The sequence below is a fragment of the Pseudopipra pipra genome, chromosome 2, assembly GCF_036250125.1.
Source record: "Pseudopipra pipra isolate bDixPip1 chromosome 2, bDixPip1.hap1, whole genome shotgun sequence".
NCBI lineage: Eukaryota > Metazoa > Chordata > Aves > Passeriformes > Pipridae > Pseudopipra > Pseudopipra pipra.
The window spans coordinates 106,224,021-106,245,725 of NC_087550.1; the positions used below are offsets into that span (position 1 = coordinate 106,224,021).

Genomic DNA, 21,705 nt, shown 5'->3' on the forward strand with positions numbered 1-21,705 from the left:
AGGAGTAAACTGGATTTTTTCCCCCTCCCCTTCTCCCTCTCTAATCAGCTCTGGGCACCGTGCCTTGTCTTGGCCCCGCAGAAAGGCTGGGAAATGCAAAATCATCTTCATAGCATTTAATATTAAATGGAGCTGGAAAATGCTGTGCTGTAAATAATTTGGGAAAGACTGAAGTTCGGAGGTTTGTGTTTTGAGACCCAAATCGCCTTCCCCCTTCCTTTCCCTTCTTGTGTCCCCTTCTCCCCGCCCCCCCACCCCCCCCCGCCCCTCACGCTTTTAACATTAAGGTTTGTGTTTATTTGTATTTATTTGCAGTTGGGGAAGAGGAGTGTTGATATATGGAGCCGGTGGCCAGGTTTTGCTGATGACATATGCGATATGAAAAACAATTCCCATCTGCAAACACGGTTGCTGCTGTGCCAAAATTCCTCTTTTCGCCGCCAAAGGCAGTTTTCTAAGGCCGAAGCAGAGCACATCTTCCCCTTCACATCCTTCCCCGTCTTCTGCAGAGCACCTTAAATGTGCCTTAATTGAATAGTTCTCCCGCACCCTCCTTATAGCAGTTTAATAGATTAACTCATCTGTGCCAGCTTCAAATTTCAGATTAAAATTCCTTCATCCCGAAGGCAGCATTATCAGGTTGTTGGAGGCTGTTTTCAAACCTTGGTTTTGAATAGCAGCGGCTCTGCATTAATTTAACCACTAAGCTAATAAGTAGGTTTCGTTTTGTTATGCTAAGCTTTATTGCTTTTCTTTTGATCAGAATGGTGTTGTTGAGCAAAGCAGCAGACAAGGCATTCTTTGATGAGGGAATTAGCGCTCTATTCTTCCTCTATTATTCATAGCACAGTGGAATATGTAAGTACCTGAGGGTGTCAAAGGAGAGCAGGCTCTATTGCAAAGTGTTCGCCTTGTTTCTCTCAATAGCTGACTATGAGATGATAAACCGCTTAATACACTGCACTAATTGGATGAGAGCAAAAAGAGATGGGAATTAAGGCACGGCGAAAGGAGAAAGTGCTACCAGCCTTCATTCACTCTTTCACCACTTTAACAGCACCAAAGGAGGCACAAGCTTTCTATAAGCAGACTAGGGGTTTTGTGCGGAGATAAAATGAACCTGTTAGTGGATTCAGGTAATACACTAATTATTGCACAGTATAAATACCACTACTGGTTTTATAACACGGAGGTAAACTTCTTTTGAGAAGGTTATAGGATTGCTTGGCAGCAGTATAGATCCTAATAAGGGACCAGAGTAATAACCCCCTGGATTAACAAAATTGCTGCTTGCAGAAGTATGATTCGGGCTTTTACGAAGATTTCAGCGGAATGAATAAAAATGACTGAATGACATTTCTTAATGCCTAATGGCTTGATAATGATTCCCTTTTCTTTAAGGCAAAAATGTATATTTCAGTCTGCACTGTTAATAACGTCCAGGGAACAAGCCTTATTTTTCCCATAAAATTTTTTCGCGCCTATGGTGGGTTTTAGAACTCAAAAATACGGCTGGGGGCGGGCGGGGTTGGGGGTGTGGGATGCGAAATGCCGTGGGTGGAAAGGGGGGGCTGCGGGTAAGGGTCGCGGCAGGCTCCCACGCGCGATGCTCGCTCCGGCGGCACTTCCCGGTCGGCGGCTTCCGGAGCCGGGATCGCCCCGCCGGGCCGGGACGAGCCCCCTCCGTTCGCCCAGCCCGGGGGGGGCTCTTCTCCGGCCCCGGCCCGCCGTTGTGGAGGGCTGCCGCGACTAGACCAAATCACCCCCAAAATTCCCTACACCCTGGCGCTCCGGTCCGGCCCCACACCTGCGGCCGTCGGGGGTCAGGGCTTGGCCGGGCGGACCAGGACTCATCGGGACCGGGAAGGGGCGCGGGGCGTGCGGCCGGGGCACTTCACGCATCTCGGCCCCTGCTCCGTGGAAGAGGCACACGAGAGCGCTGCGTCCAAAAAAGAAATTTAGAAACAAACAAACAAAAAAACCCAAACCAAACAAAAAAAAAAAAAAAAAAAAAAAGAAAGAGAAAAGAAGGAGAGAAAAAAAATAACACCCAAAGGGGAATAAAAGAAAAAGGAAGTTCATCTCCGGAAGAAAGTAGTGGCAGGCGCGTAGAAACTTTTTTGACCCCAAAGGTGCAGGAGAGACAAGCAAAGCGCTCCCCAAAATTCCCATTTTTCTCCCCCCGCCCTCGGCTTTCAGCAGCGGCGGAGTCAGGGACTGCCCCGTCCCCGCCCGGGAAGTTGCCGAGTGTGCGTGGGGCGGTTTCCCGCGCGGTGGAGTCGCTGGCACCGAGAGGTGACCCCAGCGCACTGCGGGGTGGGGCAGGGGGGACACGCCACGGTGTCCACGGCAGCGCGTGGGCAGTACAGCCGTGGGTGCCCCTCCGGACCCCGCGATCTGCAAATCCCCTGGCGAACGGGGCCGCCGGCACCTCGTTTCCACCCCGCCTAAACTCTGGCCGTCGACCGCGACCGAGCGACCCTCGCCCACCCAAACCCCGTGGGGGGCTCCCCGGCGGCGGGGTTGGCGGAGCGCAGCCCCCGGCCGGCCCGGCGGGGCTGAGCCCTGGGCGCCCCCGGCCCCGGTGGCCCTGCAGCCCCCGCAAGGACCGGGCTTTTTGCTTTTTCTTTTGTTCCTTTTTTTTTTTTTTTTTTTTGTTAAACATATATTTTTGTTTATTTTTTTCTGAACGTGGCACTTCTCCACCGGATAGCAAGGAAAAGTGTTAACAATAACGACATTACACGAAAAAGTACTGTACCATCGCCTCTTGAGGGTTTCAGAAACCTCTACAGTTAATAAGTTAAATAAAGGGTTTGTACATAAATATTTGTCTAGGAACCCTATTATATCTACAACACAGTAAGAATCTACAGAATGACAAACTTTTACAACACTACACTGAGTGCAATTGTTTTATAACATTTCAAATATACAAAGCTCTGTTCTTTTTTATAACAATGGTATGTACAGAATCAATAATCACAGTTTAGTGACTTAAACAGTCCATATTCTAGCAGTGTATTTCCCTTTGGTTTGATATAAAAACCTTGGTTGGTGTAGTGATAAAGAATATAACAAGAAAAAGATATACCCTTTCTCTTAAGTGCACTGGTTATCTTACAGCATCAAATTTACTTTCAGTCTGCACTGGCAGCATCCTTGGTTAGCATATGCAGCTCGTTGCACCAACATGTAAAATAGTTTTCCAGCGCTTCTAACAAATCAACTGAACTTTCTAGGATGTTATTTTAAGAAGATGGGGACAGCTTTCCCCTCCTCTTTGCTTCTCTATCTTTTTTTTTCTCTTTCTTAATTACAATTCTATTTGTTTTTTTTTTTTTCTTGCCAGATAAACAGAAGGAAAAATATTTAGTGTATGAAACGCTAGTATATAGTAACTTTTATTAGGGCTTTTTTTTTTTTTTTTTTTTTTTTTTACTTTCCCCCCCCCTTAGTGTTCAGAGAGGAAATGGACACGTCGTACATTTAAGAAATGTACCAGCCAAGGAGTTACTTATTCAGGAGCTTGCAAGTGTCGGTTCACTCGTGTGATGCGAGAGGTGCTCGCTGTCTCCAAGTTCCTAAACCGAGAACCCACCACAGTCTCAGCTGCTGGTCCTCTTTTTTAAAAAATCGTTACTATTTTTTCCTCCCGTTTGGTCTTGATTCGTGCTGTCTGAGGTGACCTTTATTGATTCGCGTACTTACTCTCCTCTTTTCTCCCCCTCTCTCTCTTTTTTCCCCTCTCCCCCTCTAAAAAATACCCCAAACCTAACCCGAACCCCGCGGACGGCGGCCATGCCTTAGCACACCTCTTTCCCCGTGCTGTTGCCGGGGAGGATGTTGAGCTGGGTGAGCTGGGCGGCGTGTTCCTTGGCCTTCAGCCGCAGGGCGGCGATGCTGGATGCCCGCCGGTCGGCGGCGGCGCTGGCCGGATCCCCCAGCCCCGCCGAACCCACCGCGCCCTCGGCGGCCGGCGCCGGCTGCCGCAGCAGGGCCGCGGCGCTGGAGGCGCTGCCCAGGGGGGACATGGTGGAAAAGAGCCTGCAAGGGAAGCACAGACGGGCCGTCACCGCCGAGCCGGGGACCGCATGGCCCCGCTCGCCTCCTCCCCGCCAGGCGGGGACGCGGCGGAGACAGAGACTCGCTGGGAATACCCGACGCCGGGGATGAAAAAGATAGTTTTGTGGGGGAAAATAAAAAAAAAAAAAAAAAAAAAAAAGAGGAAAAATCGCTGAGGCTGGTCCTCCCCGCCTTGTGTTCCCGGGGGGTACAGCCGGCAGAGAGGGGGATGCGAGGGGGGTTTCTCCCTAGGGAGAGAAAAAAAAAAAATAAAAAAAGGGAAACCCCGGTGCTGGGAAGGCAACGTTCCGTTAGCCGGGTCCTTCGCCCTCCGCCTGCCCCAGCGCCCCGCTCTGCGCCCCGACGGGGCGGCCGCGGCTCCGCGGCAGCTCTGCCGGCACTGCCTGGGGGTTCCCCGGCTTCGGCCGCGGACGCTTCGCGTGGAGGAACGCGGAGCCCACGGGAGCTCGACCCGACAAGAACCCGTGGAAGCTGCTCGGCCCCGCTTACGCCCACAGCTAAAAATTCGCTCCTGACGGACACCCTCGGCCGGAGGCGCTCACGGCGCCGGGGATGTCACAGCTTCTGTTCACCCCAAACGGCCAAACACCAGCAACTCTTGCCACCCCTGGCAAAGCAGAGGCCACGCGTGCACGTTGGGCAACCCACGCAACAATTTAGTGTCTGCGTGGGAGCACCGGTTTCCGCGGGGCCCCTGCCGCGCCCCTGCCCCGCGGGACTGCCCGTGCTCCCGCCGCCGCCATGGCCGGGCCCGTCCGCCCCCACGGGGCACCCGCGGCCGCGCGGGGGGCGGGCGCGAGGGCCGCCCTCGCCCAATAGGAGGCCGGGACGGGAGCACGTGACCCGCGCGGCGCCCAATCGGCGCCGGATGCCGAGCGCTCCAAGTTCGAACGCCGGGGCGGCCGCGCGCGGCGGGTCCCGCGTGGGGCTGAGATCCCTCCGCGATAACGCCGCGGTGCCCCCGCGGTCCGGCCCCGGAGCCGCCGCCACCCCCGCCCGGAGGGCCCCCCCGGTGCCGGGTCGCGCGTGGGCGGGCGGTACCTGCCGAAGGCGGGGCTGATGAAGGCAGGGTGGCGGAACACGGCCGCGCCCAGGAAGGTGCCGAGGCCGAGCGGGGTCCCGCCGGGGGGCAGCGCCGCGGAGCCGGGGGGCGGCGGCGGCAGGCTGGGAAAGGCGGCGGCCGCGGCGGCGGCGGCGGTCCAGGCGGAGTCTAGAGCTGGGTGATGAGGAGGGAAAGGACTAGCATCAAGGTATGGACTGAGGGGGTGAGTTGCTGACAGGGGACCAGGGAAAGGCAAACCTGGGGGGTGTGTCTGAGCCCCAGCCTTTTCCCTCTTCCGCCACTTAGCCCTACGGTTCTGGAACCATACCTGAAAGCCAAAAGAAAGACCGGTTTTAATACGCCTGCCCGCGCCCTCGGCGGGGCGAGCCGCGCAGGAGCCCCGCACCGGCCCGACGACGCCCGCTCCTCCGCAGCCCCCAAAGCGGGGGCACCCCAAAAAGGGGCCGGCCCGCGGGATACACGCGTATCAGAGCCGCGCTGCAGCTCTGGGCGGTGCCGACCCACGCCGGAGCTCTCGGTGATCCCCCGGCCCTGCCCCGAGCCCTGGCTCCCGCAGGGGCGCAGCAGTTCCGCACCTCCACACCCGTTCGTGGCAGGTCGGCGGTGCGGGGCAGCTGTCGGCGCCGGGGGCGGCTCCCCCAGCACTGCAACAGCAGGAATACGATTTCCCAAGGGGACTATGCGGGAATTATTCCACACTCACACCGCTTTTTTTTTCTCTAAAGAGCATATTTACAAATTATATCGTTTGGGAAGCGTACTTTTTTTTTCCCCCCTTCAGATTTAAAGAGAGGGAAAAAATCGTGAATTTCACTGTCTCAAAAACTATTTCTTCGTTTCAGACATCAACCAAAGTAGCAAATATAGCCTTCTAGGCTCCCCTTTTAGGATCTATTTTATGAAAGTTAGTTAGGGTGCCACGGCACTGCCGTCCTTTCTCTCTTTTACCTCTCCCACAAAGCAACAATCGTGAACTAATACGGGCTTAAACCAGCAGAGAGGTAGAGGAAAAAATACCGCATTTCAAAGGAAAATAAAGTATTCCCTTAATAACCAAGTGTGCGATCATCACACACACCTAAAGAGAAGGAGACTTAGAGAGAGACAGACGTTTGTAAATCTTTTGGGGCAAGTGTGGACTGAGTTTTCCCCATTAGGCTGAGTTTTATAAGCTCAGCGTGAGAACCCTTCTCTCCGGGAAGAGAGAAAGGCAACAGTGCTGTGGGTCTCTCCGTGCAGTTGTTCAGTGAGAACTGATCTCCACGCACTCCCATCTGGGTACCCACGAGGAAGAGGCATTGCGTTCGCGGGGAAGGCAACAGCCTGGCATGGAGGGAGCGTCTCTCCCCGCTAAAACTCAATTAGCAAGCTGTCCTCGCTACAATTCCCCCTTATTGAATTAATAAGTCTGAGTACGCCCAAAGGTAAACGAAGGGACTCTCATAATTCATATTCACTTAATTACATCTTCTGCCATGAATAGAGGAGAGAGAAAGGGGGTGTCTTTCTTTTAAAAAAGTTATTTAACTTTCCCACGACTTGTTCCCCTGAGCTGAAAATACTGATTTGCTGTCACATCTCTGTTTGACAATGGAGAAATGTGTCAACAGAAAGGAGGGGACAAATCTCATCATTAGCCCCTCTAATGCAAGAAGCTGTTGTGTATTAAATGAGCCATATGGAATTTATTATGCTTTATCAGCGCCCGATTTTAACTGTAAAGTGATTTGCTCAGCTTCAAACCCAGAGACATCTGTTTTCTGTTGGCAATCAGGGCATCCCAATGTTTATCGTCTCTTTGGTTATGAGACCCGGGTTGGGAAATGCTCTCTGGTATGGGGCGGCAAACACCTTTAATAGCATTGCACTCACTCACTATTAGATCAATGCAGGCTTATTGCTATCAAAAATGGGAAATCAAATAGCATTAGCCAGCTCCTTGTGCAGCCGGAGAGGAAATCAAACAACATTTCGCCTTCAAATGGCCCTGTTTGTTCTAGCACTAAGTGGGCTTTTATGAAGCCCGATTGGAGATTTGATGGCAGCCAAATACCCGACTTGCGGCCGAGCGGGTCTCTAACAACCGAAGCCCCGTGGGGGCCCTGAGTTTTAATGACACGGGTTTTCGCCAGCCGATAGCTCGGCCCTGCAGGGGCCGGGGCCACTCTCCTCCCGGGCACTGCCGAGGGACGCGCCCGTCCCGGTCCCGCCGCCGCCACTCACCTGCACTCGGGCTTCGGTCAGATCGAGCCTCATGGCCAGCTCCTCCCTGGGGGAGACACACACGCCGCCGTCAGCCCGGGGCACCCCGAGGCTTCCGCGCCCAAAATCCCGGTGCCCAGGGGAAGCGGAGCCAGGCCGCGGGCGGATACCGCCTGTCCCTGTCGCCACCGAGCTGGGCGTCACTCGGGACTCTCGGGTTTTGGAACCCCCTCCCCACCGCTCCCCAAATTTGGCCGGTCCCCACCGCAAGCCGCGGTGTAGGGGACGGACAGCAGCTGGGCAGCCCCACACTGCGATTCGCGTTGCCGCAATTAAGGCAAATCGGAAAATACTAAGGCGCTGGAAAATCGCTCATCAGCTCTGTGCCCGAGAGAGGAGCATTCCCAGCGTAACCAGGACACGGCCGCCCGCCGGGTGTGAAAAGCCCCGGAGAAAAAGCCAAAGCCGTAAAAGACACCAGCGAAAAAGCCAAAGCCGTAAAAAATACCAACGAAAAAAAGCGCAGTATGTTTCTACACAGCCCGGGCAGCCGCTCCCGAGGCCGGGGCCAGGCAGTGCCCCGAGGTGAGACCCGCGGGCGATGCGCGGCTTCGAGGTCCGGGCAACAAAACGCCCCCGCGGACACTCCTGCCCCAACATCCCCCCTCTCCTTCCCGGGCAAAACAAACGAGAAGCGGGGAGGATCTCCGTGATCGAAAAGGGCAGCTCTGGGGACTCAGCCCCCCTCTGGCCTTAACGCGGGAGGGGGGAGCTGCAGTTTTAGGGCAGCGCAGGGAGGGGGCTGGCGGCTCTGCCTCCCTTCCTGCCTGCACTTTCCGCAGAACAGCCGGCGGCCAGACCCACCGCCACCGAGCTCCCATTCTCAACGGAAAAATGACCCCGAAAGTGCGGACAGAGTCGAGCCGGGCCCCGCGGGGCTCCTCGGAGGCGGCTCCGGGCAGCGAGAGGCCCCGACGTGCCAGGCCAGTATTTTTAGGCAGCGGCGCTTTGATCTGTGCCCCTGCCGGGGCTTCCCCGGGTCGGGCCAGGCTCCAGCCCACGAGGAGCGCGTAACCGATCCCGGCGGCAGCCGCGGTAAGAGGAGGGGTGGGCAGGGGGTAAAAATAGCCCCCGGCGGCGGCCTTCAGGCGGGCCTGCCCGGGCGCTGCCGGCTTGAGTCCCTCCGGAGCCCGGCAATGTTCCCTGTCTCCTCCCAGCCCGAGGGTGCCCGAGGCAGGATTCACCCTCGGGGTCGGTTTGGAGACAGGGGTGCAGCACACGCACTGCGGCCCCGTCCCGTCCCCCCGGGGCTCGCCCTCTCCGCGCTCGGCCGAGGCTCCGGCGCCGGTACCTGGTGAAGACATCGGGGTAGTGGGTTTTCTGGAAGGCCCTCTCCAGCTCCTCCAGCTGGTAGCTAGTGAAGGTGGTGCGGTAGCGGCGCTGCTTCCTCTTGAGCAGCCCCTCCTCGGAGTCGCTGCCGGCCGAGAGGCAGACGCTCTCCTCGCCGTCTTTGCCCTCGCCGTCCTCGGGGTGCAGCAGCAGCTCCTCCTTGGGGGACAGATCCCCGCCCTCCGCCCCGGGGGCTGCGGCCGCGCCCCGGCGGGCATCCTTCAGCAGCCCCCCGCCGTCCTCGCCCAGCAGCTCCTCCTCCTCGTCGTCTTCCAGCTCATCTTCCTCCTCGTCCTCCTCCTCTTCCAGCATCTCTTCGTCCTCCTCCTCCTCTTCCTCCTCGGCGGCCGGCGCGGCAGGGCCCGGCCGCTCCTCGACGTGAGCAGCGGGGCTGCCCAGCTCGTCCCGGGCGGGCGGCGGCGCCACGAAGGGCGCGTTTTCGCGGTAGCTCTTGCTGCGGCTGATGCTGACCTGGGGCGCCTGGCTGATCTTCAGCGTGTCCCACGGGGCGGCGGCGGGCACGGGGCCGGCGCCCCCCTCCGGTCGCCCCTCGGGCCGGTCCCCCCGCGGCCCCGCCGCCCGCGGCGGCAGCAGCCGGCCCCCGCCTGGCCCGTAGAGTCGGCGCAGTTTGGGGGGAAGGTGCAGCTCGGCCGGCTCGAAAGGGGGGCTGCCCTTAGGGGACCCTGAGCCAGGAGAGTGGCGTAGGCGGCCGCAGCAGTCGGACGGAGTGGGCAGGTGTTGGGGAGAGAAGGGTGCGGAGGAAAAAGAGAAAGGAAAAGAGAGACACGGTCAGCAGGATCTGGGCGAAGAGCCCAGGGCGAGATCCTAGTCCCGCAGCCACCTTTCGGGCATCATTTTCCATCCCGTACGGTGGTAAGACCCCCTCTTAACCCGTTCCTCAGACCAGCCCCTGCTCCCGGCCTGAGAAGAAATTGCTCCCGGCCGCAGAGCCCGGCCCAGCGCCCCGCTCAGAGGCGGGATAGGCTCCGGCGGCTCGGGCAGCCCCGGGCCTGCGCCGGCCCCTCTCCGACAGCGGCCAGCGCCGGACCCCATCCCGAACGGCGGGGCAGCCCTGGCGGCCCGGGGTTCCTTCAATGGCTTTTTTTTGTTTTGTTCCCCCTCCTATCGTCTCCCCACACTCCCAAAGTCTGGCTTTGCTTTTGGAGGAAAGAATCCCGCCCGCCTGTGTACGCCGGTAAAGCGGGAGCGAGGCCGCCCGCGGGAGCTCCCCAGCCGGGCTCTCCGCGGCCCCGGAGGGGGCTGCTACCAACTTCGGGCCGAGGGCGGCGGCTGCCGGCGCCCCGTGTTCACCGCCTGCTCCTGCCGGGCGCGGCCCCAGCTCGCTCGCCGAGACTCGGTACAGGTCTAAGGCGAACGAGCGACCACAAATCTCAGCTCGCACCGATTTATTTTAAATTAAAAAATTAAATCTACATCGAAAGCAAGAGAAGCCTAAAGCGCCGGTATCCGATATCCCCCCAGAAGGACTGAATTCCGGGCACGGCTCCGGCCGCGCTCCCTGGCAGCACAGCAGCCGCCAACAAGCACGGTAACGGGATAACGGCGGCCGCAGCTCCGAGGCCGCGCCCGGCCGTGCGGTGCGGGCGGGGAGCGGGGCCGAGCCGCGGGCTGTGCGGGGAGGGGAGACAGAGCTGGCCCTGCCCGACGCCAGGGAAAAATGGATGGGACGAGCGGAACGGGGCGGCGGGGCTTACCTTGCGCGGCCTTGTCGGTGTCGGGGCGAGCGGCGATGGCGGGCAGGGCGGGCGCGGTGCCGAGCAGCCGCACCTTGCAGGGGCTCCGCCGGCCCAGGATGCTGTCGATGCAGTAGGAGGACAGCAAAGTTGGTGATTTACTTTTGCACTCGGGGCGCTCGGCGCAGCTCTCCTCCGGGTAGGGGCCGCTCATGGCGGCGGCGGCGGGGCCGAGCCGTGGGGCCGAGGCGGGAGCGGCGGCGCGGACGCCCCCGCGGCGCTGCCCGGTGCCGCCGGGACGCCCGTCACGGGGGGAGTGAGCGGCGGCCGCGGCGCTCTTGAGTCCCCTCGGCTCCACGTGCGGGCAGCCGCCCCCTGATTGGCTCCCGCCGGAGGCCGGGCGGCCGCCGACAGACGGCGCCCGGCAAAGCCCGGCTCGGAGCGACCCGGATCGGCGCCCGCCCCGAGTCACCGCCCTGCCCCCCCGCCCCGCCCCTCCCGCCGCGCCCCGCCCCCGCTCCGTGGGGGCGGCAGCCGGCGGGGACCCGCTCGGGGGAGCCGTCGGGGGCGGCCGGGATGGGCGGAGGCGGCGGAGCTTTCGTGGAACGCCTTGCCCCGTCCTCCCCCACCCCGCCCCGACGGCGTCCCGCTCCCTGCCCGCCCCTTCCCTCACCCTGGGCGATGTTTGAGCGGGATGGCGTGGGCGCCGCCGGGGAATCCGCGCCGCGTTTTCCCGCGGGCGGCTCCGCCGCCGGCCTGGCGCGGGGACGCGCAGGGGCGCGCACCCGCCGCGCTCGCAGGCGGCGTTTGAAATACCGGTGTCCGAGCTCGGGATTTCACTGTAACAAACCCCTGGGCAGCGCCTTCAGGTGCGAGGGCGCGGCGGGGTCTGGCGCAGCGAAATGCGGTAGCCGGGGAGAGCTTCCCTCGGGTAGGGCAGGGCGCGCAGCCCGGCGCGGTGCTGGCCGGCATCCCCCTCCCTGCCCTGACAGCTTCCGTCTTTCACCGCACACGCATCTCCCCTCCACCGGCGCTTTCAACGCCGTTTCTGGGCCGGAAGACTTCTGACGGGTTTTTTATGCTCTCTCCTTTTCCCTCCCTGTTGAGCGGTCACAAGTTCAGGCTCCCCGTTTGGGCAGTTTGGGCTCAGTTTTGATGGGCACGGTACAGCTTACTGAGCGTCCCCTGCTCACATATGCGCTCCTGGTCCCAGACTCCCGCAAGCACAAACATGTCGGAGAAACTGCTCCCGGTGACCACAAATAACCCGTCTGCTCGCTCGGGTTATTTCCAGCCCCCAGCGCCGGAGCGGAGACAGCCCCATTCTCCCTGCTCGTGCCGCAATTCCCGTGCGGATCTGACTTCTCCTAATTGACCAGCGAGAATTAAGAGAAAATATAAGCAAGTTTGTGTGTGTGTCCGTGCTGGCGTGGGCACAACGCCGTTCTGGCTGTGTCCACGCCCGTGTGCGCACACGCACACGCTCCCAAGCTCCACAGACGCGTGTCCGTCCGTGCCGCGCGGGGACAAGCGTTACACTCAAGGTCGTCCCCTCTCTGTAAGCGGGCTCGTGCAGGGCTCCTGCCCCTCATTCCCCCCTCCTCGTTTCCTCCCTGACCCGCGGGCCAGGGCGATTCCCGCGGGAAGCTCCCCGACGTGCGCGGCCGGCGGGCCCCGCTTTCCCCGGGGGGGGGCCCACAGCCTGGGCAGGCGCGCAAAGCTGCCGTTTGCTGTCGGTGCTCAGCTCTGGGAAGCTCTTGCCGTCCCCAGCAGGAGTGGCAATTAATCCATTAACTCAGTAACTAAAAAAGACCCACCCCAAACCCCAAACCAGCCAACAAACAAAAAAAGGCTAAGAAGACCCAGGGGTACCCTTGGGGAGGCTCGGCTCAGCTGCCTCTTGTGCTCGCCCTGCCCGTGCCGGGCGGCTCCGCCGGGGCTTCCCCGCCGAGGCTTCCCTGCCGGGGCTCGCCCGGGAGAAACTGCGCGGAGCCTCGGGCGCCTTCCCTTCCCTCCGCTTTGCCAGGTGCCGGCCAAGCTGAGGAGGGCGAACCGCGACACTGCGAGTGGGAGAACAGGGACGGGCAAGGCTGTCGCGCCGCCTGCCCGAGAGGGGTCCCCGATCCCGCCGGGGCACGGGCGGTATCCGGAGGGCACGGGGGACCGTCGGCGCGGCAGCTGCGAGGGCTCCAGCAGCGCCGAGACTGCCAGCGGTGCGAGCCGGTGCTGCGGCGGGCGGGAGTTGGAGCCTGTCGGGTACGGGCGGAGCGCAGGGAGCCCAGCTGCGGCCTTCCAGCCGTCTGCATCTTGTTTCCACTCCCTCCGGGGGGCCTCGCCTGCCCCGCTTGCTTGCGCCCCGGCAGGCCCTGCCCGGGGGAGAGCGGGGCGGGCCTGCAATGCTCCCGCTCGCAGGCAAAGGTTCTTTGCGATGCGAGCTCTCCTCTGCCAAGTCACTTTGTTGTTTTATTTATTTTTTAAACAAACTTTTAGTCATCTGTGGTCTCTCCCTCGCCTTCTTTTCTTCCCTTCCCTCTGCAACCTGCTAATTTAACACTGGAGCGCGTTATTGCAGTGTTACGGGGAGAGAATGAGAGAGAGAAAACAACAATACTGCAATGATCCAAATGATACAGTAGAATTATAGCAATTATAGTTCTGCTCGGAGAAGAAAACCTTGCTGAGCTCAGCCAAACAAACTGATGCCTTGTACGGATAACAAGCCCGGAGACTGACAGCCGGTGCTGAGAGAGGCAGGTGGGCACAAACGGAAGTATTTCCCTCTTTTCACTCCAGCCAGCCTACATTAACACCCTCGGCTGCCGCTGCCAGAAAAATGTCCGCTCCGGCTCCGCGCACCCGGGGCCTCCGTGATGTGTTTCTCCCCAGGGACCGGCCTCTGCGGCCCTCCGCACCTATCCCCGCCCGGCTGCGCTCCGGCCCCGCCAGGGACCGGGGCTGCATGAGAGCCCGGGCGGACCGCCATCGGTGCTGCCACCCCTGCCGGAACCGGCGGGACCGGCCACTGCCTTCTCTGCAAACCGCCTGTTCCCAGGGCAGGAGCGGGGGCCGTGCGCCCCGGCGGGCACTGCCCCGAGACCCTCCCACCCTGCCTGGGGTGCCCCTCGCCATGTCCCCTCCGAGAGGGTCAGCGGCGGCGGCGGCACCGCCCGCATCGCTTCGCTTCGGAGAGCAGGTCCAGAACCGCATCTCCCCGCTCCGGCGGGCCGCGGGACAGGGCGGCCCGGGGCTGGCCCGGGGCCACCACCCGACGGCTGCTCGTGGCGGCTCCCGCACCAGCGCTCCCCCTTCTCCGGGACCGGCCCCGGCGGCCCCGCGACCTGTGTTTCCAGTGGTGTTTAAGCTTGTTATTGTTTTGCCCTGTTCATCTTCCTTCCTCTTTACACAGAGCCCCGCCGTCCGGACCGCTCCCCCCCGCAGAAACCATCCTTGCGAGGAGACGTGGCTACAAAATGGCAGTTCGCTGTCAGGACTGGGGAAAGGTGTTTGATCTTAGGGCGGAGACAAGGCTAAGCTCAGTTTCAGACGTTGAGGTTGGAAATGTGCAGGATCGGTTCGAGACTAGGTGAGAGATTGTTTTCACCTCGCAGCGTCTGCCTCGGCTGGAGAGGAGCTGCCCTCACTGCGGCGGCCACCGCGGGCACAATTTGTCACCCACCGACTGAGCACACGGCAGCTTGAAGTCCGTGAGCAGTTTGTACCCATCTGTGCCCGGTGCATCTTGCAACCCACGTTACAGCTGCTGAAGTCGGGAACCCCTCCGGTGGGTTCCCACTCCCTCCAGCCCTGCGCATGGGTGGAGCCGCAGCGGCGGACGCAGCCCATTCCCAGGCTTTAACACAAGCTGGATGGATTTTTTTTTCTTTTTGCTTTCTTTGCAATAGAGAAGAAAACGATAAAAACTACTTAAAATCCTAGTTTATCACTATCTACTATAGATATCACTATTTGATTTATCACTATCTACTTTATGCGGAAAAAAGGCTTGTGCAGAAGCTGTAGGGAGGTACAGAAACGTGTTTCCTCTGTCTGTCCTCTCGGCTTTCGCTGTACTTTCCTGCCTGTTCCCCGACGTGCCTGGCGCCCTGGCCCCATTCTCCTCCTGGCCCTGTGCTGGAGGAGCCACAGCTCCTGGGCAACGCAGGGTCAGCCGCAGAGAACGTCAGAGTCTGAAGCACCTCACACCCGGGCACGCAGGATAGTGAAGCACAGATTTCTGTGTTCACATCTAATCTTCTACGGATGTGATTTAGTCGCATTCCGCCCCCCCCCCCCAGCATACCCTCCCTCCTCCCAAAGTTCCAGGCTATAGTCCTGTGCACAAAAGCAGTAGGGCTGGGCATAGGGAAGGCGAGATGCCCATTCTCCCTTTGGTGCCAGGTAATAAATGTCTGATGCTGTTTAGATGCGATGAACTGGCACATGACCTCCCTCGCAAGCCTCATGATGTTGTTTTCTTCATTCATATTCAAGATATATTTTTCACCTTTGTGGAGAATATTGTTCTGAAACCTCTTCTGGGCACAGACCTGACTTTGCACAGTTCAGCCCTGAGCTGTAGAGATGGGTGGAGGGCTGCCCCTGATTGCAACCACCAGAACTAGTATAGAAGCAACCTTGCTTGATTATTCTGCGAGGGTCTTTTAAGTAGCTTAAAAAAATTGGCTAAAACCTGACAGTCATGAGGGATCACAGAACAGCTGCACATTCCCTATAGTCATGATCGAACAGCTGGGGGAAAAACGGCATCTCTGTATGTCCCCTGGGGCTCTCTTAGTCACTGGTCACCTGAATACACCTCAGGGTTCAACGGTTTAACCACCTTCTCATTTCAGGTAAGATAACTATTATCCCACTACTGCAGATTGACAATTAAATGTTGAATAATCTATACACAGCAGCGATTACTGGGGCACCGCACCAAAATCACTTTGCAGAGTGGCGTTGGACTTCAGCACATTTGAGTTCACATCGAAGAGAGAAATCCATTTTTCAAGTGTTGCTTTTTTTGGACTGACATGACCATTTTCACCAGTTTTTAGCCTGTGCCCCTGGATGTGAGGCTGCAGCACCTGCCCATGGGGTGAATGGGGGGTGCCCTCTGAGGCGGGGGGCTGCAAGGTTTCAGCTCAAGTCACAGTTAACTGCTAATTGCTTAGCCTGGCTCATACACAGCAACATACAGTGCTGCTCTTTTCTGCCTGTGAAAGCAGCCCCAGCTTTTGTTGCTCACTTTGGTTTCAGTGCTAGCTAGGGAGCAATTTCTGTAATAATTTGCATCTGGACAGAGGTTTGACATCAGCAGTGGTGGTGACTCCAGAATAATTATTCATATACTTCAGATTTAGCCCATGCCTATGTGTAGGCAGACTCTGGGCCTCATTCCATAGACTTAATTTTAAAATGTATTTTCTCAATCCTTTTTTTTCAGTTGTCATTATTTTTTTTTTTAATTGCTTGGTTTATTTTTCTGCCAGCGTGGTTTTCACTACAGTCAGAGGACAGCAGTTAGCTTCAGGTGAATGTGTCTCATCTTTATTTCTCTTCTGCTGTTTTCCCACTTCTGGTAACTTAAAACTTCTCCTCTGGTCCATGCTCCAGAACCATACCCAGCTCACTTTTGGCCCTTTTTTGCATGACCATGAGACAGAACAGGTCTGCGGTGATGTGTCTGAGAAATCCAGACACCAACAATAACTCTGGTGGATTTAGTTACTGCATTTAACTTACTTATTCCATGAGTCTTGTCACCAAACCAACACTCCTGAAAATTATTTGAAAAAACAGAGCAGGCCACAGACCTTGGTCCTCCTGGAGACTATGTGTCTTCCTCTCCTTTCTGCCTCAGATCTGGCTTTGGGAGATGGGTCTGGGCAGATGTGTATGTGCTTTGCTGGCATGTCATCATCTCCAGGTTACTGAACTTACTGGTGCTTCTCAGCTCTTATTTTATTTATTTATTTATTTTTTATTTGTTTTGGGCTTTTTTGCTCCTAAGTGCTCGACTTCCTGAAATTCTGTCAGGGCTGGCAGTTTCCTGGCTGAAACTGGGATGCCATCAATACTGTCTCTCTCCATTTTGCCAGCTTCCTGTCCCATCATGTTGTCATTTTGGACCATTAGAGTCCCTCAAAGGCCTTTTTTAGTCTTTTAGATTTTCCTGGGAGCCTCCTGACTTTCACATATTTTCCTCTCCACCCCTTTCCCATGTATGTCCTTTTCCAAGGACCTCAGCCTCCCCACACCTCTGCAAAATTCGGCTGTTCCTGTTGACTGCAGCGGTGTTTCTGCAAGGATGTGGATTCCCTGGCCCTATGTGGCTTCAAATCAAGACCAATGCTTTTCTGGAAAATGTATTTTCACCTAATGTAAATTGTTTGGCTAAATATGAGAAGAACTGGTGGAGCTCTGCATCCTACAGCCCTATGACTGCATCTTCCAGAGGGCTGAGTGATGGAGTGAGTTATGGTTCTTCTGACTCTAGAAAACCTACGGATAAAGTCCCAAGTATCTTTATGAAAGCAAGCTTTGGAAATTCAGTGAAAGTATTAATGAATGAAGGTGCATTGGTCTAAAAAAATTAAACCAATGATCATAGGCTTATTTAACATTATATCTTCTGTGCTATTTTCTTTTGTATGTGCTGACTAGAACTGAGCAAAGTCTTCATAACAAATAATTTATTTGTCAAACATACTCTCTTCTTCTGCTCGTGGAACATCCATGAGAGGGAGCATTGTTTTCTCAAATGTATTTGTTATCTGAAATGCTCCAGTGGTTCCTTTAAATGAATGACAGAAGGGCTTGACTGCAAATGGTTTCCGTTGTTTAGCTGTACTTGGTCAAATAACCCCCGGGTATCAACTGCATTACCCGCCTGTTGCGCCAGCAACACACCGGTTGTGCAAATAGGTGTGTGTGTGTTGGTGTGTGTGAATGTAACAGCTGGCCCTCCTCAGCTCGGCCGTGGGCAACCCTCAGTTCGGGTTTTCTGCAAGCATTCGTACTGGTGAAATGCAATTCCTCAACTCACTGCAGAGGGGGTGTGAACATAGTTGAAGCAAAGCCATTAAAAATTCAAATGAGTGTTCGATTAGCAAAGGACAATGTTGCACCCTCTTTGAGCAGCTCCGGTGTGACCTTCATGAGGTGCTGTGTTCTATTTCAGTAAATGCAGCTGCACAGGGGCAGAGCAGAAATCAGAATGATCTGCAGAAGGGCATGAATTGGAGCTGGTCTGGCGTTTCATTGCTCAGGAGATGTTATCCATGAGATCAGGTTGTTTAATCCAGAAGCATGGCTGAAATAGGGTAATAGAGGGAAGAGACAGCAAACTGACTGTGAAGCTCTGTTGGACCATTCCACTCAACCAATCTAACCTTAAAACCATATTTATTATTACAATTTTCTACATCTTTTGGCACCATTGCATCTGGCTGTCATTTAGGGGCACTACTATCTCATAAAGATTAAAAAAAAATTAATTAGGAAAAAGCTGCATTTTACAGAAAGGAATGGGCATTTTTCCTGGAACAGGCTGATGCTCATGGACACATGGAGAAAATTCTTCAATGGCTGTCTGTCAGTGGCTTCTCATAGCTTTTTTTGGTTTTGGCACCTTTATATGGAGCATCCCTGCTATAAATCATGGCAGAATGCCGCTCAGATAGTTAAAGGATCTATTCTGATATACCATCCATGTTTATCTGTTTAATATTCTGCATCTCCTTTAATGTAAGATTCAAAGTACTGTGTCATTCTCTGTAGGAAGAGGGATGTTTTATGGATATAAACTGTGTTGTGTAAGTGTTGAGGTGTGAATGAATTTGGTGTCTCCCAAGGGTGACACTGCTGAGAGCAACACAGAGATCTCCTAAACTGCACTGAGGACAATCCATCGATAACACCTCTCAGAGCAGCAAAGCTCACAGAAGGGAATAGATGGAAGAGTTTCTTACAAGGTACCCAAATCAGGCACAGATTACACTTGTAAAGGAGATTTAAATGGGAAAACAAAAATGAGGAAAATCTGATGTTCTGAAAATAATTAAGAATGGAGATGTATTCTTAAAAGTGTCTGTGCTAATGCTAGTTATGCTCCCAAAGAACATGATAGCTGGGACCTTGGGTATGCATGGTGTAGAAAAATATTAACAGTCTGGTAGGGAGCAGAGCACTTCCTTCCAAATGCAAAGGGTTTTTTTCTTAATGGAAAAAAGTTCAATTTGATTGTACATTGGCTCAGCAATTTCAACAGCTGCAATTTGTTGGACTGTTGATTTGAAGTTTTCCATTAAAAAATAAAAAAAGAGTATATGTTTTAAGATTTACCCTTCATACATAATTCTTAGAAACTTCTGTAGACAGATATTTCCAGTCATGTGCATGGATTATAAAATCTTGAAATCACAGGGTAGAAGTTATTATTTGGAATCAATGCACTTTCTTGGGTTTTTTTTGCTTTTTATCAAATCTTGAAAAAGACTTGGCACTTACAGAGCTCAGCTATTGTTTCCATTCTTGAAAACTAAAAATAATATTGTGTAACCCCAGAAAAACTAATTTTAAACAAAAGACGTTGGATTTAACTAAATTATTGTTCCTATGTTGTAACTCTTACTCATACCCTTTCATTCCTTGAGTCAGTGGGGTTTTCTCATAAATTAAAGCATGTTTGCATGGTGGTTTTTGTGTTGCAGCTCAGGCAATTGCGGTAAAAATAGGTAAATGGTTGGGTTTTTAGGTGAGCCAGGGGCTACTTGAGAAACCTGGTTGCTTCCTTCAGCAGAGGGTATGCTATCATCTGTCTTGTATAGTGATGCTTGGGAAAATGTCAGTTTTCTTTCCTTTGAACCAGAGCTGGAAGGGATGGTTTGGCTTTATTCCCTTTCAGGTTTTGTTTTGTTTGTGTTCTAATATTATCAAAATGCCTGAAAGGTTCTGGATGCTCCTTGGGTTTCTAAAACTGACTATGGCTTCTGATTTTTAAAACTTGCTATGTGTCAGAGGGTTTTCTCTGGACCTGTCACTTGGAAGAACAGCAGCACATGTCCTCCTTCACTGAACGCAAAGGTGAGAATAACTGGACACTTATTCCTATTTCTTATTCTGTAATAAGGGCCCACATTTTTTTTTGGGGGGGGGGGCAGAGGGGAGACATGACAAGGCTGTACATATTCAATGGCTAAAGGAAGTCTTCAAAACCTTCAAAAAAGGTGAATTCTGACCTGCAGGATGACAAACAGAAACCCTTTTTATTTTACCTACATTATATAGTAGGAAGATGGACTGAGGATCAGGGAGCAGAACCAGACAGAAGGCATTTCTTAGGCTATTCCCAGTTTTTGCAGAGGAAAACAAAAGGAACAGCTGTCCATGGAGAAACATGAAGTGCTATGAAGAAGAAGAATATGAATGCAGCATAAGGAACTTAGGAACTTTCTCATTTACAGGCTGACAACTGCAGTCTGGATCCAAAGGTAACCTTATTGAGTCATGTGTGAGGATTATCAGTCAGAGAAGTGAGGCCAGATCAAACCCAGTAGGATTCAATGGAAACAGGGCTATGATTTGGTAGGAAAAAGCAAATCAGGTTTGTATTTGCATTCTGGTTAGAAAAAAACCATGTTCAGCCACTGTGAGCTTTTTGACTAACCTAAAAGCTACACAAAACAATACACTTCATGACCTGGAATACCTTTAAGAAAGCCTAAATGATGTAGGATACCCACTCTTGTTTTCAACAGAGCTTTTAGGAAACCAAATCCATCTGAATGTCAGTAGAATTTGGTAGCTGTGTCACATTGACACAGAATGGATTTTGCTATATCTTCTGGGCATGTTTATTCTGTGTGTTTTAGAATAAACTGGGGTTGATTCAGAAACTGCTGGACCAGGAACATGGCTGCAGACACTTGTCCTTGGCCATCCATTCTCTCTGGGGTCTCTTTGGAAGAAAAGCATGTTGAGCATCTTTCAAAATACCAGTATCTTTATAGGAGAGCTCAAATACAGCAAATATCATGGTAAATTCCAACTATATTTATCACAAAAAACTGATCTCTCTAAGTTTCTATATAGATTTAAAGGTTCTTGTGTATTTTATATCCTCTGAAATGTGTTTTTCCCACCTGCTCTTTCAGACCAACAAATGCAAGTGGTCTTTTTGCATCACTAGTGGTGGTTTCACAGTTAGAGACTCTCAGCTGTACCACAAGGCCCTTAGTCATTCACAGCTTCCCAGTGAAATCCTTGGGCTTGTGCTGGGGGAAGGACCCTGGGCTCTGACCCTGTGGCACCAACCAGGATTGAGTCAGAAGTCAGTGGCCTTGAGCTGCACAGGTGAAAAAAAAGTCACAGCGGTTCCTACAGCCCTTTGCAAAATGTTTGGATGGAAATTATGCTAAAAAAAAAGTGTGTTATCAGTACTTGGTAACCTTGCCAGATGCTCACTGCATATTCAAGGGACCATCATCTGGATGGGACAACCTTAGCAACTCTTCCTGAAGAGCCAGCTGGCCCATGAAGTATCCAAATATGCTGACAACACATCTCCAAAAGCAGCATTTCTGTTTGAGGACGGTGCATTGCACCAGAAGGGCACAAAACGCAGCAGAGATGACACACTCTTCTCACATCACTGTCACCACTGCACATCAGCACAGCCCCGTGTCACAGCTCGGAGGGAGCTCCAGGGTGGCATTCAATTTAAGCTTCACATCTATTGGCTTTCTTCTCAGCCCCTTGTGAGCATCATTTGCTTCAGATACTAGATCTACTAATGATTTTTTTTCCCTCCCCCTTACTCACACTTTAATTGCAGGGTATATGTAATACCCTTAGGAATAGCTATTGCCACCTGTATTATTATTTATGCCGCGAAAACGAAGCTTGTGGCAATATATTTATTAACACAGTGCCCTGGAATCACATGAGTTAACAGCTTAATCCTGTGATTGTAAACACTTTTCCTGACATGTTCAAGCACCATCCATGTTTTTTAACTTAGCATCAAGAAACTGTGAGCATGAACCAGTCCTAATTTTTAGAGAAAATCTGTTCTTTACCACAAAAAAACACATAATAATAAAGTGATTTATCCATCTAATAGCACCTGCCTTACAAAGCATTAATGCCTTTTGCAAAAGAAAGAGTTAAACAAAACATTTATGCAGTATAAACTTTGCTCCTTAGCATTAAAATGCACTTTATTCATACTGTAGATTTCTCTCCCAGCCACGGCTATTGTTTGTC

General features: G+C 54.1%; 1 protein-coding gene across 1 annotated transcript; it reads right to left on the reverse strand.

The window, feature by feature from the left end:
* Positions 1 to 2,753: 2,753 nt before the first annotated feature.
* On the reverse strand, positions 2,754 to 10,824 carry ARX (aristaless related homeobox). The gene is made up of 5 exons (XM_064646801.1): positions 10,456 to 10,824; positions 8,703 to 9,423; positions 7,373 to 7,418; positions 5,128 to 5,456; positions 2,754 to 4,047 (listed from the first exon to the last, which is right to left on the reverse strand). The coding sequence occupies exons 1-5, from the start codon at positions 10,646 to 10,648 to the stop codon at positions 3,807 to 3,809; spliced, it is 1,530 nt and encodes a 509-aa protein (XP_064502871.1). The 5' UTR covers positions 10,649 to 10,824; the 3' UTR covers positions 2,754 to 3,806.
* Between the last annotated feature and the right edge of the window lie 10,881 nt (positions 10,825 to 21,705).